The sequence below is a fragment of the Ambystoma mexicanum genome, chromosome 2q (genome assembly GCF_040938575.1).
Source record: "Ambystoma mexicanum isolate Mex_15411 chromosome 2q, UKY_AmexF1_1, whole genome shotgun sequence".
In the NCBI taxonomy this organism is placed as follows: Eukaryota; Metazoa; Chordata; class Amphibia; order Caudata; family Ambystomatidae; genus Ambystoma; species Ambystoma mexicanum.
This window is the reverse complement of record NC_090924.1, coordinates 718,082,561-718,101,766: the sequence shown is the minus strand read 5'-3', so window position 1 is coordinate 718,101,766 and position 19,206 is coordinate 718,082,561. Positions and strand designations below refer to the sequence as shown.

General features: G+C 44.7%; 1 protein-coding gene across 1 annotated transcript in view; it reads left to right on the top strand.

Moving 5' to 3' along the window:
- PAXIP1 (PAX interacting protein 1) overlaps positions 1-19,206 on the top strand; it is a 584,896-nt gene that overhangs the window by 141,656 nt on the left and 424,034 nt on the right. The window contains exon 5 of the mRNA XM_069647937.1: positions 15,315-15,428. Coding sequence (XP_069504038.1) covers positions 15,315-15,428 — 114 coding nt within the window. The remainder of the gene's footprint in view (positions 1-15,314; positions 15,429-19,206) is intronic.

The following is a 19,206-nucleotide window of genomic DNA, read 5'->3' as shown; positions in this document are numbered from 1 at the left end:
GTTTCCCTTCTCACTTTCTTTGTTGCCATCTTCTGTAGTTCATTGGTCTAACTGCCTGTTGCTGGAATTCCTGTTTTGAGGGAGGGAGGGGGGAGAAACGCACACGCAACTCACATACATACACACCTCCTTTTTGTCTTTTGACATGGCACCAATAAATATTCGAAAATGCCTTTTCCATTTACAAATCCAGTGCAGTTTTACCATTGGGTGCTCCTTTTTAGATGTGTACACACCTTCCTTTGGCCATTAGGCTGGCAATTAGAGAGTTAGACGTGTGTCTCACCAGATGCAGCACTTGCTTGAATGCAGATGTTTTACCAGCACTATACGCCATTACAAGTATAAAAGCCCAGATGAGATGTGTGTTCTGAGCCATTACAATTATAGCCACCCTCATGGGATGTGCCGCTTCTGAGCCATTACAAATATAGCAGCCCTGATGGAGATGCGTGTGTTGTGAGCCATTGCAGGTAAAGCAGCTCTGATGAATGTGTGTTCTGAATCACTGCACCTTTAGTCCTTTTGATAAGTCGCGAGTTAAGTTGGCTCTCTTACAATTTAATGTTACCTGCATCTTAAACAAACACCTCTGATGCAGAGGGATTAACTCGCGTATCAACAGGATTTGGCTACACAATGATCTCTGCAGCAGGGTTATTGAAGCACTGAGCTACCTTTCCCAACATGCTGTTGACTCAGAAGGGCATATAGGGTTAGGGCACTGGCAGTTCCATGTGAGACTTTCCCGACATGACTGGCTTGTCAAAAGCTATCAGCCTGTTTGGACTATCTTGTATGAGTCAGGAGATTCATTATGCGGTTTTGAAATGTGCTTGATTTTTGGGAGTGGGACTCAGTAATCGGATATGGGAGAAGCAGAAGTTTTGAAAAGCTCAATACTGAGTAGGAGGGATTGAAGTATATAACGGCAGTACCATATTTATTTATCTATTTATTTATAGAGCGCTTTACATCAAAGCGCTGTATAGTGGAACAACATAATACAAGAATACAACACGGTCTGCCAGTTTGCATCACGCTAGTTCAGGAGGATAGTGGGATGGATCTATGTAAAAATACCAAATTCTTTACTGCGAGGTTGAAAATCCTTCATGCAATTTAGAATACATTTTCTGTATTTTTAATGCTGGTGGGATCCCCCCGCTGATATAGCCCATCCCCCAATCCACCCAATTTATTAAATACCCCTGTCTAACACCGCCTCCCCTCGCCCCCCCATCTATTTTTTTCTACCTCAGAGTACTGGAATTCTGTATTGTAGTGATACTGGTGGGAAGAGCTAAGACCCTGATCTTGCTCAGTACTTTAGCTTGCTGCAGAAAATGCCAACACATGTTGGTGCTTTGTCATTACAGCAGCTCTGTTAAGAAATGTGGGTACTTTCCCCAAACATAGCAGTTCTGCAAACAAAATGTGGGCGTGATGCAATTAGCTATGCTCTGAAAAATTGGCACTGGGCCATGACATGCGTATAGCAGCTCTGCTGATAAATTAGTCTACTTTGCTTGGATATATAGCAGTCCTGTTGACCGGTACCGGTACAATCTGTGCCACTAAAAATATATACAGCGATGCTTCTACCTACGTATATAGCAGCTTGCTGTGGGTGGGTGGTCAGAAAGGGAGTTCAGACCACATACCAAGCTACTTGCTCTCCAAGAAGACAAACTATGTACAGTGCCTTTTCATGCATGCCCATGCACGCAAACCCATGCAATCTTAAGACAAAAAAACCCCACATCTTCATATAGAACACAAAAAGCTTGTCCTTCTCACAAATGCCAAACAACTGCTTGCTGTGAGGCTTTCCTAAACCTTCAAGACATCAAGAACCCCACGCCATTAAATGCAATTGATGTGCTTCTGTGATGAAAAGAGAAGTTTGAAATGCCCATGCTGCTGCAACTGCGCTGCCTCTTATAAAGCAGGTCAAAACAGAGGAAAAGGAAGCCGAAATGCAGGCATAGTTTATTTTACACAATACTGTATGTATGTGTCCTGAAGCAATGTGAAAAGCATGTTCATGATTCAAATGCTTTAATAACACTGTAACCTACAAAATACAGGCAGTTGAATAAAGTGAACTAAACACACATTCCCATCTACATTACTCAGAGTATTATCTTGATAGAATTATTAACAGAGGAGAGTGTTGAAAAAACAGTCTAGGACTCATACCAGTTGCTTCTTTCAGGAACTGTGTGGATTGCTAAAGTAAAGAGTGGATTTGCAAGTGGCTGCTGGCCAGGCTATCACCAATGCACTCCATGATTTATGGGGATGCTGCCTTAAATAGCCTGCATAAACTGCACGCAAGGACGAATTAAAAGGGCCAATATTGACAAGATTTATGTGCGTAAAAAGGCCTGATACACACCATATCTGGAGGGCTGGATGTGATAATGTAAGCTGTCTTGTATAGTGCCCTTTTCCCCACTAATGATGGCTTTACTGCTTGTGGTTCTGAAACAAAAACGGGGGGGGGGTTAATTAGTGAGTGAGGCAGATGCAAAACTTTTTCTGTCGATGGATGCAGGTCAGAAGTACCCAGTTTCTAGGATGGGTGCAGATCAGAAATACCCGGTTTCTGAGTGCCAATCTGCTTTCTTTGGGTTTGGTAAAGAAACATCGGAGTATGCTATACATTTGATAGAGCCCAAGATCTACAGTGCTTTGTCTGGTTAGCCGCTGATGTGGGAGAGTATGTTTGGGCAGAAGAGGAGAGCTTATTCATTGCTTCGTTAGTGTTGATGAACTAATGGCTAGTCCTGTGTTGGCCATCTGTGGGTGGTTTGTGTGTGTAGTTTAAAGTGGTACAAAATCTAAGAGGGGAGTAAGTTAGACTTAGGGAGTTTGCCTTACAAGGCAAACCTACCAGCAACCCTGCACTCCTACGCCTGGTCATTTGCAGACCAGTCCCATTTCTCAATCTCACAATGCCACCTGTCAATCCCACTATCTGTTTCTTGCTCTCTCTCTCTGTCTCCAATAGATGCGCTGTATCCCATGAAGAACATAAACGTATGCGAGCTGGTCAGATGAGGCAAGGGGGCAGTCTGGAAGCTCAGAAAGGATTGTGATCTCCCTGCTAAGTGTTATGGCAGGCAAGAATGTTTGGTTCAGAGCAAGGGGCTGCTTGACAGTTGAGGACCGTGGTCATACATTTCACCTTCCTTAGTATTTTTGGTTGGCAGGCTGAGGGAGGCCTCAAACCCCTTTCTAAAATGCTGGCTGCTATGCTAGGGGCCCGCTGGGACCTTTGCCCATCAAGGCCAGGGCCAGGCATTTGTCGAGCATTGGGGCAGGGGCCAGAATCCCTGCTTGTTTTCGCCTAGTGGTCTAGAGTTAAGATAGGAAGAGCAGGAAGGAACAAGGTGACTGAGTTGGTCCAAGGATGGTCAAAGGCAAGAACCAGGCTGGGAAGACTGAGTACAGTATAGAGGATGTGAGAAGAGGGGAGGTTCAGGGGTACAACCTGCTAGGTGGATGGGGGGCCTGGGAGAATATAGAACAGTAGTGGGAACTGCTTGCTCAAGATCCCACCGCATTTAGAAATGACAGCTACAGGACTAGTCCTTCACAAGGGACTTTGGGTTTGACCTGTGGAGAAGTCTTTGTTAGAAAACATGTGTATAGGACGCAGAACAATCTGTATCTAGTGAGCTCACAAAGTCTGCCACCACCCTGGGACGAGAGCACTGGGCACCTGAGGTTGACAGACTTAGTTGATTGAGACTTTTTAGTGTCCTATTTTGACTTTTCTATCCACTCTTGTTGCTTATAAAATAGCTCCAGCTTTTGTCTAATTTGTATCAACAATTGAGCCTGCATGATGGCGGTGATCTTAATAAAAAATGTGGTCACCTAGGCCTGGGTGTTGATTGTATGAGCAAAGAAGCTGACTGGTTTGTAATGCCACTTCTACGTTTTCTTGATTCACGTTTGGAGGTAAAGAAATTATTGGCCCATTTAATGGAGCTGTGCCATGGACACATGGACCAATAAGATCAGATTCTTTTGCAAACCTTAAACATTATTTTTCAAGTACAATGACAATGTTCTTGATACCTACACCTAATTGGTATAGAGTAATAGACATGGAGGCTCTATTCTATTACTCCGTTACCTGGTAAAATTAGCACAAACAGAAGAGACCTTATTTGTTCCTTTTTGGACCAGGACATAGTGCAGGCTAAATTCTAGTGTTTTATAGTGATGACAATATACTGCTTTCTTAATGTTCACCTAGTCTGAAAAGCTTGAATTGCAGATATGTAGAACGCTTCAGGCACTTTCAGTAGGTTCTCCCAAGAATGAAGCCGGGAAACAATGGTCTGATAAATAATGTTCAATGTCAAGGTATGATGAATTTACTTCTGCCCTGCAGGAGTACAAGGAGGAGTAGAGGCTGAAATGCACACTCATCCATCGCATTTCTACAACCAAGAGACAACACAATCATAAAGGTGAAACAGGCACAGTCAAGAGATCACCTCCTTTGCCTTTTCTGGTAGCGTGGGCAGAGGAAAGGCTTTACTGTTTAGAGGATTGTGAATGTGGTTCAGTTGCAACCCAAACAGCGAAGTATTACAGTCCAAAATAATGTTATGTCCTATCACGGTTCTATAAAAATATATACACTTTGATTAAACGCACCATGTACAATAATAACAAACTAGAAAAAAGCACTACACAAAACCCCTGAAGAAAGAAGACAGAATAAGCAAAGATTGTAGATGCAGCAGCCTGGGTAATGAATTGGGCTTGAAAGGCAAGCAAAAGCAACAAAGTTCTTGAAAAAGTATATGTACTTGTGAGCAAAAGAGGTTCAAAGTGGCCTAACCAAAAATGGACCAAAGGGGCAGTTGGCAGTCAATATTACCTTCTTTGCAGTTCTTGATGGCTTGACAGCACCAAACCAGACTTCTTAGCGCTGTGTGACAGTCAGGAGATCTCAAAAAAGGCAGCAACGGAGAGTCCTGCTGGTTCCAATGTGCTGAACAGTTCTTGAAACACACACAAAGCAGTTCAATGGTGAAAAACAATAGGATCCCGGCTGTCTTGGCCTGGTGCTCAGGGTGCTGAGTCCCAATCGGTACTCCCAAACACTGGGTGGAGAGTGCTGGCTCACAGCTGCAGGGGTCCTTAAACACAGTGCGGTCCTGGGTACTGCTGGTCACTTCTTAGGTGGTTACTGTGAGTCCCACCTTAGAGACTCTGGGACAAAATGTGCCCTTGTTCTTGGGCTCCCAAACATGGGGGAGGCTGGTACACAACTGTAGGGGTCCTCCACCACTGTAAGGTCCTGGGTATCGCTGTGGCTGTCAAGAGAGGCATGTCCTGTTCCAGCAGCAGATCACACCCAAAGGTCCCTGGGGATGGTTAGGGCACATAGCTAGCTTCTGCCTTTTGGAAGGACTGCTCTCCTAGTAGGGTCCATTGAAATCTTCAGGATGATTCAATAAAGTGGTGGGAGACCCCTGCTATTGTAGGTAAAAGTCCCCAGGTGATTGGACTAAAGATAGTCTGCTTTAGAGGTCCAATCCCTGCTCTTGAAATGTGTGGACTTTGCCCTTTTGATATCACATCCAAAGTGCTTTGCTCCAGAAGAGACATGGGGGTGGGACAGGGAAGAGAAGGGGAGGCATAGAGAATCAAGATGGCAGAACCCTCAAAAAACTGTGTAGACCCCTCTCTGACTCACCCTAACTCCGACCCTCTGCTCAATAGGGTCAAAGACCTTTAGAAATGCAGCCCCTTGGTGAGGGGTCTGGCTCTGGGTGTGGCTCTTGGTTTCTGTTCCCAGGTCAGTGTCCTGTGGAGGTTACCTTCCTTAGAAAGGAATAAAGAGAATCGATCCCCCAAGGCTAGTCCTGTCAGTGGACCGAGGTGGGCCTTGTCTGGGAGCAATGCACATAATCCTTCCACAGCTGAACTGGGCCCACAGGGCCGATACCTATGAAATCAATTTAATGTGGCTGGCATAAGTCTGAAAGATGCTGTCCACAATACCCTAACTTTCGGTATGGCTTATATTTACAGTTGTGTGTGCCACCAGGACAACATCTTCAGGGTTATGGAGTTTTTGTAACAGGGGTGCATATTGTAAATGCTGCCCCTGCGCTGCAGAGACTTGGGTGTCACTGCAGTTGTCTAGAGGGCCCCTGTGGCCTCTGACCCCGCTCTATGCCACTGTTGGAGTAGGTGCTGCGTTGATGCTGCAAAGCACAAGTACACTCTATGCTTTTGGCATGGAGCTTATTAAAGAGGAGTCTGATGAGCTTATTTCCCTTTCAGAAAGGGAATCGCCTGCATAATTTTATTTAATATAAATGAAAAAAAGCCAGGACTTTTCATCAGACTAGGAAACATTGTTTTATCAGCATTAAGAGTAATGCCTCCTAATACAACGGATAGAATTGTAGCTAGAAAAGCCTGTCTCAGCCAGACGGAAGCAGAAAGACAATATTTGCAAAGAAATGCCTGTTGTTAATCCAGGCAGCAAAGGCAAGGGTTTCTGAAACTTTGTAGCTGTTATCTCAAGTTTTATGCTCTCGAGATTTTTTTGCAGGCATACAGCAAATATTGCTCCATCCACTTGGAATTAATATTTATAGCTTTGAATACCCTTACCATGAATTCTGATTCTTTTAGTGGTCATTATTATACAGCACCCTGGAGTTTGGGGGGGTTTGCCCCTCTGTCTCTAGTCATATATTCTGGCTTTTTTAAGTGCTATTTACAATATTGAGATTTCTATCTGGTGCTCCATCATTTATAGTCTTTCTCCAGCAGCAATTGAAGCCATATCAACTCTACAGGAATGGAAATTGGGGATAGTTGTCACAATCTATAAAGAGTGTTCTAGTGTGGACCCTTGGATTTTACCGCCCCGTATTGTGTGGGGTTGCTATCCTTTTCAGAATAATTTATACAAGAATGAAAATAATGGATCAATGTTAGCCTCCTGTGTGATACTCAATTTGGCTGCACAATGGGGTTCATACAGAAAATCAGTAAGATACATTTAGTGGGTTACGTTAACAATAAGCTTCGTAACAGAACATCCTCTGGCTGCGAGTCATGGCTTTACCGCACCATGCTAGGCCTGTACAATAACGGCTTCAACTACCCATGTGAAACAATCTCCACCTGCATCAGATATTTCCACCACACATGACTAGACCCTATGAACACCCTCCCTCTCCCACCCCCCTCGACCCATGACCCTCTTTGTGTCTCTGGAAAGGAACCCTTGACTTCATTGGTTACTGAGCATTTTCTGTGCACCGGGCAGAGACTAATGTCGTAGCTCAACCGTCTTGGGGGGGAGGGGGATAGGGGGGGCTTTTTTGTTTGTGCCAACAGTAAGTCTTTCATAATTTCCACAGTGTCATTTATCCGCTTATTGGCTGTGGCGCTGCTCTTGCCGTGGCTCATGTATGTTCAGGGGCTCATAAAATATGGCAGGTTTTGACATTGGGATGTTGAGGATCTGTTTCTCAACATTTCGCCGATTATTCATAAATACTTCACTGTTTAAAAAGGACAACTGTCCTAAAATAGATTGTACTCCAGTACGGCATTTGACTGGGTAAACCTAAAAATATCATGGTAAACTTTAAAAGAGAAGGGCTGGCCTTTCAGCGTGGTTGCAATAATAGCAGACACGCACTGAAGAAGCCCATGGTCCATTATGGGTTGAATGGAGTGGCACCCAACACCTTTTATTTAAGTTTAGAAATATGAAATGAATGTCTCATTTATTTTACTTTATACATAAACGTGTTACCATATGAATTAATTAGATAAGATTAACAAGGTACACACCACATTGGTTTCATGAATATTGCAGTACATGAATAAGTAGATTATGTTGTCCTTTTAGCCTCCACCCCCAAGGCTCTCTTAGTTATTTAATAAATATGCCTATCTGGAGGGCACAGTAAGTAGGGGTTGATTGGACCAAATTATTTATGTCATTGGAAAACTGCAATAAAAGCAAGGAATATTTCAATAGTTTGGTGTAACCACTAGCTGATCAGCTCGATGTACACAACGTATAGATGCTGAAGCAGCAAGTTGCTCATGATGATTCTTCAATTAGAGTGGGATGGTTGCCAATAGACCATTCAATACAAGTTGTTTTTAATGACAAATCTTTTGTTTACATTATAGGTAGAAGGGGTATGGGGGAGTTGCTCTCCTAGGTATAGAAAGTACATTTTGAAACTGATATTAAATCTACCTCAGTCAGCCCGAGTTTTCTCTGTACATCTGGAGGTGGGACCTAGTCTTGGAAGACAAAATTAGAATTGCGCAACTTAACATCTGGGACAGAGTTTAACTTGACCTACTTTTAGAATTGAACAGAAAGATAATTTAAGACATTAGAAAAGTGCCCTTGCATTTAAGCATACCTGGTTGCGTGATATAAAAAGAAATTGTATGTCTTTGTTTTATTATCATGGTCCACTGTTCTAGAACCAATGCTTTATTAAATATTTGATTCTAAAAAAAATGAAACGAAAGACTTAAAGATATTGGGGCAGAAAAAGAAATCTGTCAAATGGTATCTCTTGGTGAAATTCGCAGAAAGATTAAGTATGGATCTCTTGACCAATGCAAGGTCATATTTAACACAATTGAAATTAAATATGCCCTCCTTGGCCCGTTTGACTAGTAAGTGGGGGAATGATGAAGAATAAAACACTTTTTATTGTGACTTTCACTCTGAAAAGTTGATTCTGATGCTTGTGAATCTGCTTAGAATCACATGCTGTGCATATAGTCTGATATCTAGTGTAACCGCAGAGTATTGCATCTTGTCTTTCGAGGATCGAAGGGGGACGTCTACATGGGCGTGCCTGTAACACTACCCCTAACGTGACGTGTAGTGTACCCAAAATCCCTCAGGCGTCGAGGTCCCTCAGATTGTTTTTTTTCCGCCCAACTAGCTGGTCGCCTTATGCGTAGCTCTTATAAATTGCAAATTTTATTCTTCCCCACGACCTCCAGTAGTTTATATATGTTCGTCCCCTTCATCAGCGACTACTTCCTTGCCACTGCCGAAGACATCGGGAGACAGCCCCGGACTTCGGCTGGTGCTCCGGTCGACGCTGTCTACCGCGTGCCTGAGCCTTTGGCCGGCCTATACAGTAGGGAGAGTGGGGTCCTGGAGTTTCCATTTCTTTCAAGAATTTATTTCCCTTTCCCACTCTTTGCCCCTCTGCTTTTGCCGTCGCTATAATAAACCTGAGCTATGGACAGGACACCCTTTTCATTTTCAGAAACGTTTACCATGCCGGAGAGGCCTAGGCGGAGGAGGAGGAGCTTTACCCTTCAGTCTCTAAATTTCCGAGGACCTCCTTCCCTCTTCATGCAGAGGCCTTTGACCTGACTGATCAGGATACTCAAGACCCCTTTTTACAAGATGATGATCCCTTTGAGGATCACACTGACCAGGTCCTTGATTGGGGAGATGAACCACTGGTGGATAACCCACCTTGCTTGTCACCTACCAATACCCCAGATCCTGACACAATATGCATGGATCCTCGCGCCTCCCCACCTCTGCGCCAGGCAACTCCCATAGATGACCAGATGGTATTTAATGCCATTCGGAAAAAAGCAGCCGAACATTTTCAAATAGCCATGCAGGAAGCGATGCAGGACTCTGACTTTGTGGAGGATATTTTAAAGGAGAAGCCACCTGCCAGTCAGGCTATCCCTTTGCTAAACTCCATTCGCTACTTCTTTACTGATCCCTTCACAGACAAGGGCTGTGAACCCTCGGGTGGAGAAACTTTTTCGTCCCTCCCCTACAGACCCCCTCTATATTCGGGGACATGCCACCCCAGATTCTCTTGTGGTCACTACAACAGGAAAGAGAGCGTGGGTACCCTTGTCCACGGATGAGGCACCGCCGGACAAGGACTGCAAAAAACTGTATGCCCTAGGAAAACGAGTCACTACTGCAGCGGCGTATTCCACCAGGATTGCAAACAATACCACACTGTTGGCCAGTTATTGTGATGTGCAGTGGAACCTGCTACAAGACGGCCTGCAGGATGTGTCACTTAAAAACATCTTAGATGCTGCGGAAACAGCAGGGAGAACTCTGACCCAGGGTACCCTTTTAAAAAGACACGCCTGGTTAAAAAACTCTGGGTTCAAGCCTGAGACGCAAGCGTCTCATCAAAAAACCAGTGGAGGAGTCCAACCTGTTTGGCAAAGCTGTAGATGAGGCGCTGTATACCGCAAAAAAAAGAAAACAAGACTGAAATCACTCAAAGGCCCTTTCAGCAGCTAGGTGGAGTTCTCGCTGCACCTTTCGTTGACAGTCCTACTCGCGTTCCCCACATAATCAATACGGAACGGGTAACACATGGTCCTCAGGACCAGGATCCGTTGCCCCCAATCAGTATCCACCTAGAGGACAGTGCCGTGGGAAAGGAAGGGGTTACAATGCCACCCCTAGAGGCTCCCTGGCCTCCTGTCAGAAATGACTCCCAGATCCAGGTCCCCTCCCATGCCTCTCCGGTCGGGGGACGTATAACATCATTCTTAGGCATGTGGGAGGGGCTTACCACAGACCAGTGGGTGCTCAAGACGGTGACCCACGGTTATTGCATCAAGTTCAGCCGGCCACCTCAATTCAGACCACCAAAGTCCAGGCGTCTAACACTAGAACACATGAAGATCCTGCCCTGCTGCAAGTGGTTGAGATCCTGCAGGAAAAGGGCTCAATCAAAGTCGTCCCTGTTCTACATGCAGACAAGGGTATTTATTCAGTGTACTTCCTTGTACCCAGAAAGGATCTCACCATGAGCCCTGTGCTAGACTTGCGCCCAGCGAACATATTTTCCAAACCACAAAAGTTTCGAATGATAACGTTGCAATAAGTAATCCCTCTGCTGACGCAGGGGGATTACATGGCAACATTGGACATGAAAGATGCATACTTTCATATTTCAATGTTGCCGGCACACACAAAATACCTAAGGTTCATGATGGAGAACAAACACCATCAGTTCAAGGTCCTCCCCTTCAGCATTGCCTCGGCCCAAAGAGTATTTACAAAGGTGCTGGCAGTTGCAGCAGCTCACCTGCACAGGCAATCCATCCCGCTTTATCCTTACCTCGACGACTGGCTCATAACAGGGTTTCCTACGGAACATGCATGTCAAACACCTAAAGGATGATAGACGTACTCTTCAGTCTGGGATTCTCCTTAAGATAGAAGAAATCCAGCCTGAACCCCAGCCAAGTCCAGCAGTTTCTGGGGGCCCTATTTCGGACAGAAGACAGTCTTGTCTTCCCCCACCAACGAGAGGGTTCAAAACATGCTGTTTCAGATCCCTCATTATGCAGCCAGTCGAGAGGTGACGGTACGACTATGCGGGATAATGGCATTTACTTGGTTCTTCATGCACATTTGCACATGCACCCCATGCAAGAGTGGCTCAACGGCCAGTGGTGTAAAGCCAGCAGACAATGGGATGATCTAGTGGTTGTCTCGGAGGCCTCGTTCTCTCTCTGCAGTAGTGGTTTACGGAAACCCTTCACCACCACTGCAGTAGAAGCCACTCTCATGACGGACGCATCTCTCACGGGGTGGGGAGCTCACCTCCTTTAGCAGACGGTGCACAGCGTTTTGCCCCCAGCAGTAGCATCCAACCACATAAAACTGTTGGAGCAGTTAGCGGTGGTGTTCAAAGCACTGAAGGCGTTGCAGGGAACGACAGTACTGATCCTCACGGACAGCACTATGGCTATGTACTACCTGAACACGCAAAGGGGCACTCACTCTACAGGGCTATCCAAACTGTCCCAGAACATTTGAAAATGGGCTCTCGAACACAAGATTTTCCTATTGTCTCAACACGTTCCAGGGGAACTCCATCTTCTGGCAGATGTGCTCAGCAGAGACTTCCCACTGCCCTTAGAGTACGAATGGCAACTACACAAAGACATTGACTCCAATGTTTTTGCCGAATGGGGCTTCCCAGACCTGTTCGCAACTCTGGAGAACTCGCAATGCCCAGATTACGCCTCCAGGTACCTTCAAAACTGATCCAAGGGGAACGGTCTGTGGATAACATCGTCAGGGAAATTTGTTTACGATTTTCTCCCGACTCCCCTACTCAACAAGATTGTGTACAACATGCACCAGGAACCAGTCACCATGATATTGGTGGCCCCAATGGGGGCCCGCCTGGTTCTCCCATCTGCTGGAGATGGCTCTCTCTCCTCCGATGAAACTGCCTTGCCCATACAACATGCTATCTCAGGACAAGGGGGGAAAAACTTCATCCATGCCAGCAGACTCTCAGTTTAGCGGCCTGGCTCCTGAGGTCATAGAGTTCGGGCACCTCCAACTCCCTCAGAGATGCATGGATATACTTGGAGAAGCAGGAAAGCTTCACACCAGACATTGCTACTCCAATAAATGGAAACGCTTCGTCATCTGGTGTAATTCCAAGAGCATCAATCCCATTGATTGCTCTCCTAATCATATTGTACTATACCTGACTCCCCTACTATAATTGGGTCTAGTTTTTAATTCGCTGAATATCCACCTAGCTGCACTTTCAGCCTATACCACGTCCCAGCGAAAGGTGTTGTGGTGGAAGATCCCAGTAGTTAAAGCTTTCATGGAAGGGGTTAAAAAATTAATCCCCCTATTTCTAACCCAGCTCCCAGATGGACTTAAATGTGGTATTGACCAGATTTATGTGGTCTCTCTTTGAACCTATGCACAAGGCAAGCCTCAAAGCATTCACTTACAAGACTGCCTTCGTAGTGGCAGTCACTTCGATAAAGAGAGTCAATGAACTACAGGCCCTTTCAATTATAGACCCTTCAATCACAATTCAGAAATAAGGTGGTTCTGCACACTCACCACGGTTTGCGCCCAAATACATTTTTAAGTTCCATGTGAACCAATCTATAGAACTATCCACATTCTTCCAGAACCCCACTAACGTGGCAGAAAGAAGCCTACACACACTGGATGTGCGCTGGGCAGTCATGTACTATCTAGAAAGAACTAATCCACTAAAGAAAACAGTTTTTCGTTTCAGTGGCAGCTGGTAGAGAAGGGGACCCTGTCTCTAAATCAGCCATCTCAAGATGGATTGTCAATTTCATCACACTGTGCTACACTCTTGCCAAGAGCGATCTGCCCTTCAAGCCTAGAGCACACTCTACTCTGGGCCTTCAATAGCATTCACTGCAAATGTTCTTCTCGAGTCCCTTTGCAAAGCGGCAACCTGGAGTTCTGTGCACACCTTTACAAAACACTATTGCCTAGACACTCATTCTAGGTCAGATTCTCAGGTGGGACAAGCAGTACCAAGACATCTTTTCACTACTGTTACTTCTCACATCCCGCCACCAACTCTGGGTACTGCTCGCCAGTCTATGCACAGCATGTGATTCTAAGCATCAGAAGGCATGCATTACTTACCGTAATAGCATTTCTGATGATTGTATCTTCTTAGATTCAGATGCGCCCACCCTTCGTCCCCGCTCGGATGGAAGGAACATTGACATCGCACCCTCATGGCAGATAAAATACAATCGGAGGGACTTCAACGCGTGAGGGATTTTGGGTAAACTACACGTCATGTTAGGGATAGTGTTACAGGCACGCCCATGTCGGCGTCCCCTTTCGATCCTCGAAAGACAAAATGCAATACTCCACGGTTACCACTAGATGTCAGTCTATATGCACAGCATGTGAATCTAAGCGGATACAATCATCAGAAATGCTGTAACGGTAAATATGCCCTGAGTCGGCGGTCCGAATTTGTAGGTAACGGCCCGCCGCCCAAGATAAGGTCCCTTAATGAGGGCAGCGGTGCCATTACCGAAAGGGTTGGCCTGCAGCACAGGGGCATATTGCCATTCACACCAGTGTACATTTATACAGGGTGCTAATGTTTTTTTAGTTTCTAAAAATATATTTTTTAAAAGATAGATACCTTTCCTGCAGCCCTGACCGAGCTGCACAGTGCTACTGAAAGCCGCAGTCCGTTTTCATTGTTGGTGACTGTAACGTCATCAACATGAAAATGGACTGTGGAACAACAATACTGCGCTGCCTGGCGGCGCGCATGATAAGTATTTTTCTTTTGTTTTCCCTATAAAAAAAAAGACACCATTTAGCACCTGTAGAAAACTACATGGGTGCTAAAGTGAGTGAGAGGGGGAAGGGAAGCGCCCGAGTGCTTGAAACGCAGGCTTACTTTTGTGAAAATTCCGAGCATCTTCATTGTTTAATGTATGTCATTTGCTGCAGATGCCCATGTTACGAATGTACTTGTACTTTTTTATGATTAAAGCTTTTAGTATAAACTGCTGTATGGACATACCATATGAAATTGTTGCCTTATTTTAAGAATTATAGTTTACTGTGATATTGTGACAAGAGGAACAATTTGGTGATTTTTATTGTTTGGCCTTTTAGGGAAATGTGAATAAAAAATAAATAAAAAGAATGTATTATCGACTGCTCGGTCACTCCTAACCCTTTTAATTCTATCACTGAACTTAGTATAGCAGTTAATTCACATTTGGCTACGTTTTCAGCAAACGAAAAGGCACCATTTGTCTTTGTGGGTTAACCTCTTTGCTCATTATGCCTAATACAAACTCTGTGTGCTCCTTTCTGAATAAAAAATGATTAAACCGGTTTGGCTAGTTTGATCTTGCATCATGTTTTAGAGAGCTTGTGTGGTGTCTTCTCGAGCTTTTAGTATTTGAGTGCCCCCCCTCCCCTCCCGCATTCCCCTCATCGTACCCCCACACTTGTCTGCTTGCCCAGAGTTCAGGATCAGGAAACATTTTGTCCAGGGTGGTGGGGGCGTATGTGACCCTCACAATTCTCCCCCCTACACCCAAATTTAGGCAGTGCACCTTAAAATGTTTGTGCTAAATTGGGCACTTTTAGGGTGTTTGTGTTCAAAGGCCACTCAAAACTATGCTTCCGACTTCTCCTGTGGGTTAGTAACTGTTGCTTTTTTCCTCAGTCCCGTCAACTCTATTTGATTTTAAATCAATTTGTTGTGGTTGTTGATTATTCATGAAGCTCTGTACTAAATTTTGCAAATCTTCAAGTTGATTTTTGTTTTTTTGTCCACATGTAGCATTATTTCTTTACAATTTTGGGCAGTTCGAGAAAATGCAGTTGTTGTCCCCTTAGAATGTTCTGTAGTCTATTTTTGAACATTTTTGCCAGTCCTGTGTTACTCACTTTAAAACCTGCTATTCTGTTTTTCTTTTAGTTTTCTCCTGAAGACCGCAATACACTCTGGGCTTTGGTAACGTTTTATGGAGGAAATTGCCAGCTCAGCCTCAATAAAAAATGCACTCATCTGATTGTTCCTGAACCAAAAGGGGTATGTTTCATTTATCAGACGTTCTGTCTCTTCAGTTCATGTACTTGAAGATAATACAGTACACCACAAGCCCTGCATCTGAATAGTTAAGTTTAAAAGCACTTGGTGCAAATGTTAGGAGAATGAATATTGCCATTTTACAAAATTAGGAGAAGCATTTTGACCTAAACTGCTGCTAAATCGTTAACCCTCCTTCCATCAGGACGGACCTAAAGAGCCTACTTTTCAAAGAACGTCTAACCAATCGCACCACTCAATCCTGTTCTCCCCTTCTGGATTCCCCTCTCCACACATCTTCACACGCCTACCCAACCCTACACCTCTACCACCCCTGCATCCGGCTTGTAACCCCTTGCTGTAACTCGTTTGTACAGCGCTCCATTGTTTCCTGACTAGGCTTGCACTTTATAAATGACGTAAATACTTAGGCTTTATTCCTTACTAGATAGTTTCACATAAGCTTGCGTCGCTAAGACGTGAAAACCCCATCCTGCATAATTAAGAAGTTCAGCGCAGTTGTACTTCTTCTGAATGACTACCAACATTGTTGACATTCTTTTTGTCAAAACATGGTGTGGTTTATAAATACTTTTTTCGCTTGACATTTTAGGTTTTATTTTTCCAATTTGTACTCCAATTAATTTATTTTCCTCTTGATTGTATGCATAAGGTTGTGGGCTCTGACCAATGTGTCTACATTGAGCCTGGTATGAGGAACCCTTGGATGTCGTCACTTGAGGCAAGGGAGGTGAGGCCGCTACCCGATATTCCCCCTGAGGGTGGTACTCAGCGGGAGGATCTCAAGGGGAGGAGCTCATGGGGAGGAGACCCCTGTGGGAGCTGGGACGACATTCCAAGGAAAATGCAGTATTCCAGACCTCCACCCAACTTGTTCACTCCCCCTTGCCCCATGCCACACACCTGCATATTGCTCTTCCCATGTACGTTTGTGAGGTTGATAATGCAGCAGTCACTGAGGCCAGAAAGAGTAGTGATGACTTGACTATGACTTCAGTAAGAAGTACTGAGACAAAGAGGCGGTGCAGAGCCATAAAAAATCCCCATTGGAACCTGAAAGTCCAGATGCCATCGTCCATTCCGAATAAAGACCAAGGAAGGATTTACAGTGCTGCCAAACCCTCCCAGGAGGAACCATGAGCTGGGAGGGCGTCCAGCGTGGAGAGGTTGCTCTCTGGGTCGTGAGGAGAGGAACCAAGGCGTGTCTACCTGGTCCGCAGCATGCAAGCCGACTGGAGAGCTGGGGAAATGGGAGTCCCGACGCAGGAAGCTGCTGGACAGTGCAGTCATGTAGAGACAGGCACTGCGCCCAGAACAAAACACTGCTGAAGCACTGCAAGTACCGCAGAAGCCATAGGAGAGCGGGAAAAGCAAACAAAGAAATCAGAAATGCCTGCGACCATCAAATGAGGCATGACGGAGACCTAGAAGGTACATGGGCTGTCTTGGTCAGAAAAGGGGGCTTGAGAAACATTAAACCAACGGTATGGGACCCATATATAACAGAGAGGAGTACTTTAAATCATACCTGGCAGGAGAGTAAACCGGGTCTTTCAGGAGTAAAATGCAAAGAAGAGAGCAGGGTCTGGGGCCCCCGTTCTTAAGAAGGAGAGCATCACTAGTCGTCATCTTTGTGGCAGTATCTGGCATGGTTGTGAACCGGGTCTGCCAAAGCAAATGACTAAAGCAACTGTGATACGGGTCTGGGGCCCACATCAGCCACAGTATATGAGAAAGGCTATGGGAAGGGGGAGACATTCCCCCTGGCATGGTCAACTGTGAAACTTAAGCCAAGAAGTGTGAAAACAAAGCCAAGAAAGGTCAGAGGAAGGGAGTCCTTCCCCTGGCATTGTGAAATCGTAAAAAACCTAGTGAAATTATACTCCAGGGAAAGGAGTCCACCACTCTGGCTTTGTGTGAGGAAAAACGCTGAGAGCATGACACCTGGAGAAGGGAGGCATTCACCAGGAACCCCAAAGTGAAGAAGCAACTATGGGCAACAAGGAATGTTGATGTTTGAACCGGAAATTTACCATTTGAGTTTGAATTGAGAACCTTACTGCTTTTTGGCATTTCAACATGGAACTCTGTTTTGTGTCTTGGAAAGGGATTGAGACCTGGGCAAGGGAGTCATTCCTTCAGGTAAAGATCTCACTTAACAACTGGAACTGTGATCCTTTGTCCAGAAGAAGAGAGCCAATCTTCTGGGCCAAGAAGATCCATTACCTCTTTAGTTTAGTTAAAAGTGTGAGGGACAGAAGTATGTTTTTGACACAACAGTGCACTATATCAGTGTATACACGCATCTTGACAATTTCTGTAGCATTTTTAGTTGAGTTGGAAAGTTAGGTTTTCTCTTTATTTTCATTACTAATAAATATGCCAACAACTCCAGCTGTGTCTTACTCCTGCTTCTGCACCCTTACACAGGTTATAATACTGCAACTATTTTTCTAAGCTGGTTCGCCACGCCCATCAAACGAATGAGGACTAGTAAAGCACAAGCTGATGGGAGAGGAGGCGAGGCCACCCTTGTGGCTCAGCAGGAATTTGGAAAACTGATTATTTTGGAAAACTGGGAACAAAACACATTGCCGTGGGAGGAGCATGGTGTGCACCCTTTGTAAAAGAAAGCTGAAAAACAAAAAAAAACACTGATCGAATAACCTCAGTGTAAACCCAAGGAATAGATGCACTCGTAGCCCAGCACATTGGACAGGAGGCAGCATCCCAGGTGTGGAGACATGCCCTAGGTGCAAGACCAACCCACAATTAGGCAACAGGGTTTCCTTTAAGGACAACTGACTCTTGTGATAAATGTGTGGTTAAAGTTACAAAGTAATGCTTTGTAACAGTCAACAAGAGAATGCCCACAAAATATATTGGTTAAAATCGATCTACTGTGCAGTTAAAAATAGTAGTACAGGTTACAGGTAAGTGACTGAAAAAAAATATCAGGTTAGGGTTAAAAATCTCACAGCCAAGTTTATTCGAAGTAGACTGCGTCGCTAACACTGCTCTCCATTGAAGACAAAGAGAGTAGGCCTTCCCTGGTTATAGTAAATCAAATTTAAGATGTCAAAATTGTGTACATTCTTCAAAAGTTCTGAAGTGGCAGCAACCCTTTCTGGTTTGGGGCTAAGGTTTCAAGAGGTGAAAGTCTTCCATATGTGTAGAAAGACGGAGCCATTGGAGATTATGCTCGGCTGGATACTTGGTGACCTGATGCTTGGGTACAGCAGAGCTGCTATGCAGCTGACTTGGCACATCTGATTACCGGCAAGTGCCAGTAGTATTTCATAGGCACAGGTCAGGTAGATTCCTGAGTCATAGGGGTCTTTGATAAAGATAATTTGATTGTAAAGGTTGTTTTGTAGTAGGCGGACTCCATCGGTTACATGGTCCGGTATGCCGGCCACTCATGTTGGGTCATGCAGGGTCACAGAGCAAAAAACTGTGAATGCAAGACTTGCAGTAAGATAAACCCCAAGCACTACATTGTATTGTCTAATCACAAGGCCAGCCATTTACTAAAGCTGTAAGATGTTACCATTTGAAATTATTGCACTTTGAAGTGTCATGGGTGGGGTGGATGAAGTCGGAGACCTCTAATCTTCTCTTTGGGTGCAGATTAAGAGAAAATTATGACTTCTGTGTTCCCTGCCATCACCCGATGGTCCTTTGACTAGTGTTTATCATATCAATTCTTTCAAAAATAAAAACCAGAAAAGGTTTTTTTAAGCTTTTAGATCTAGAATAT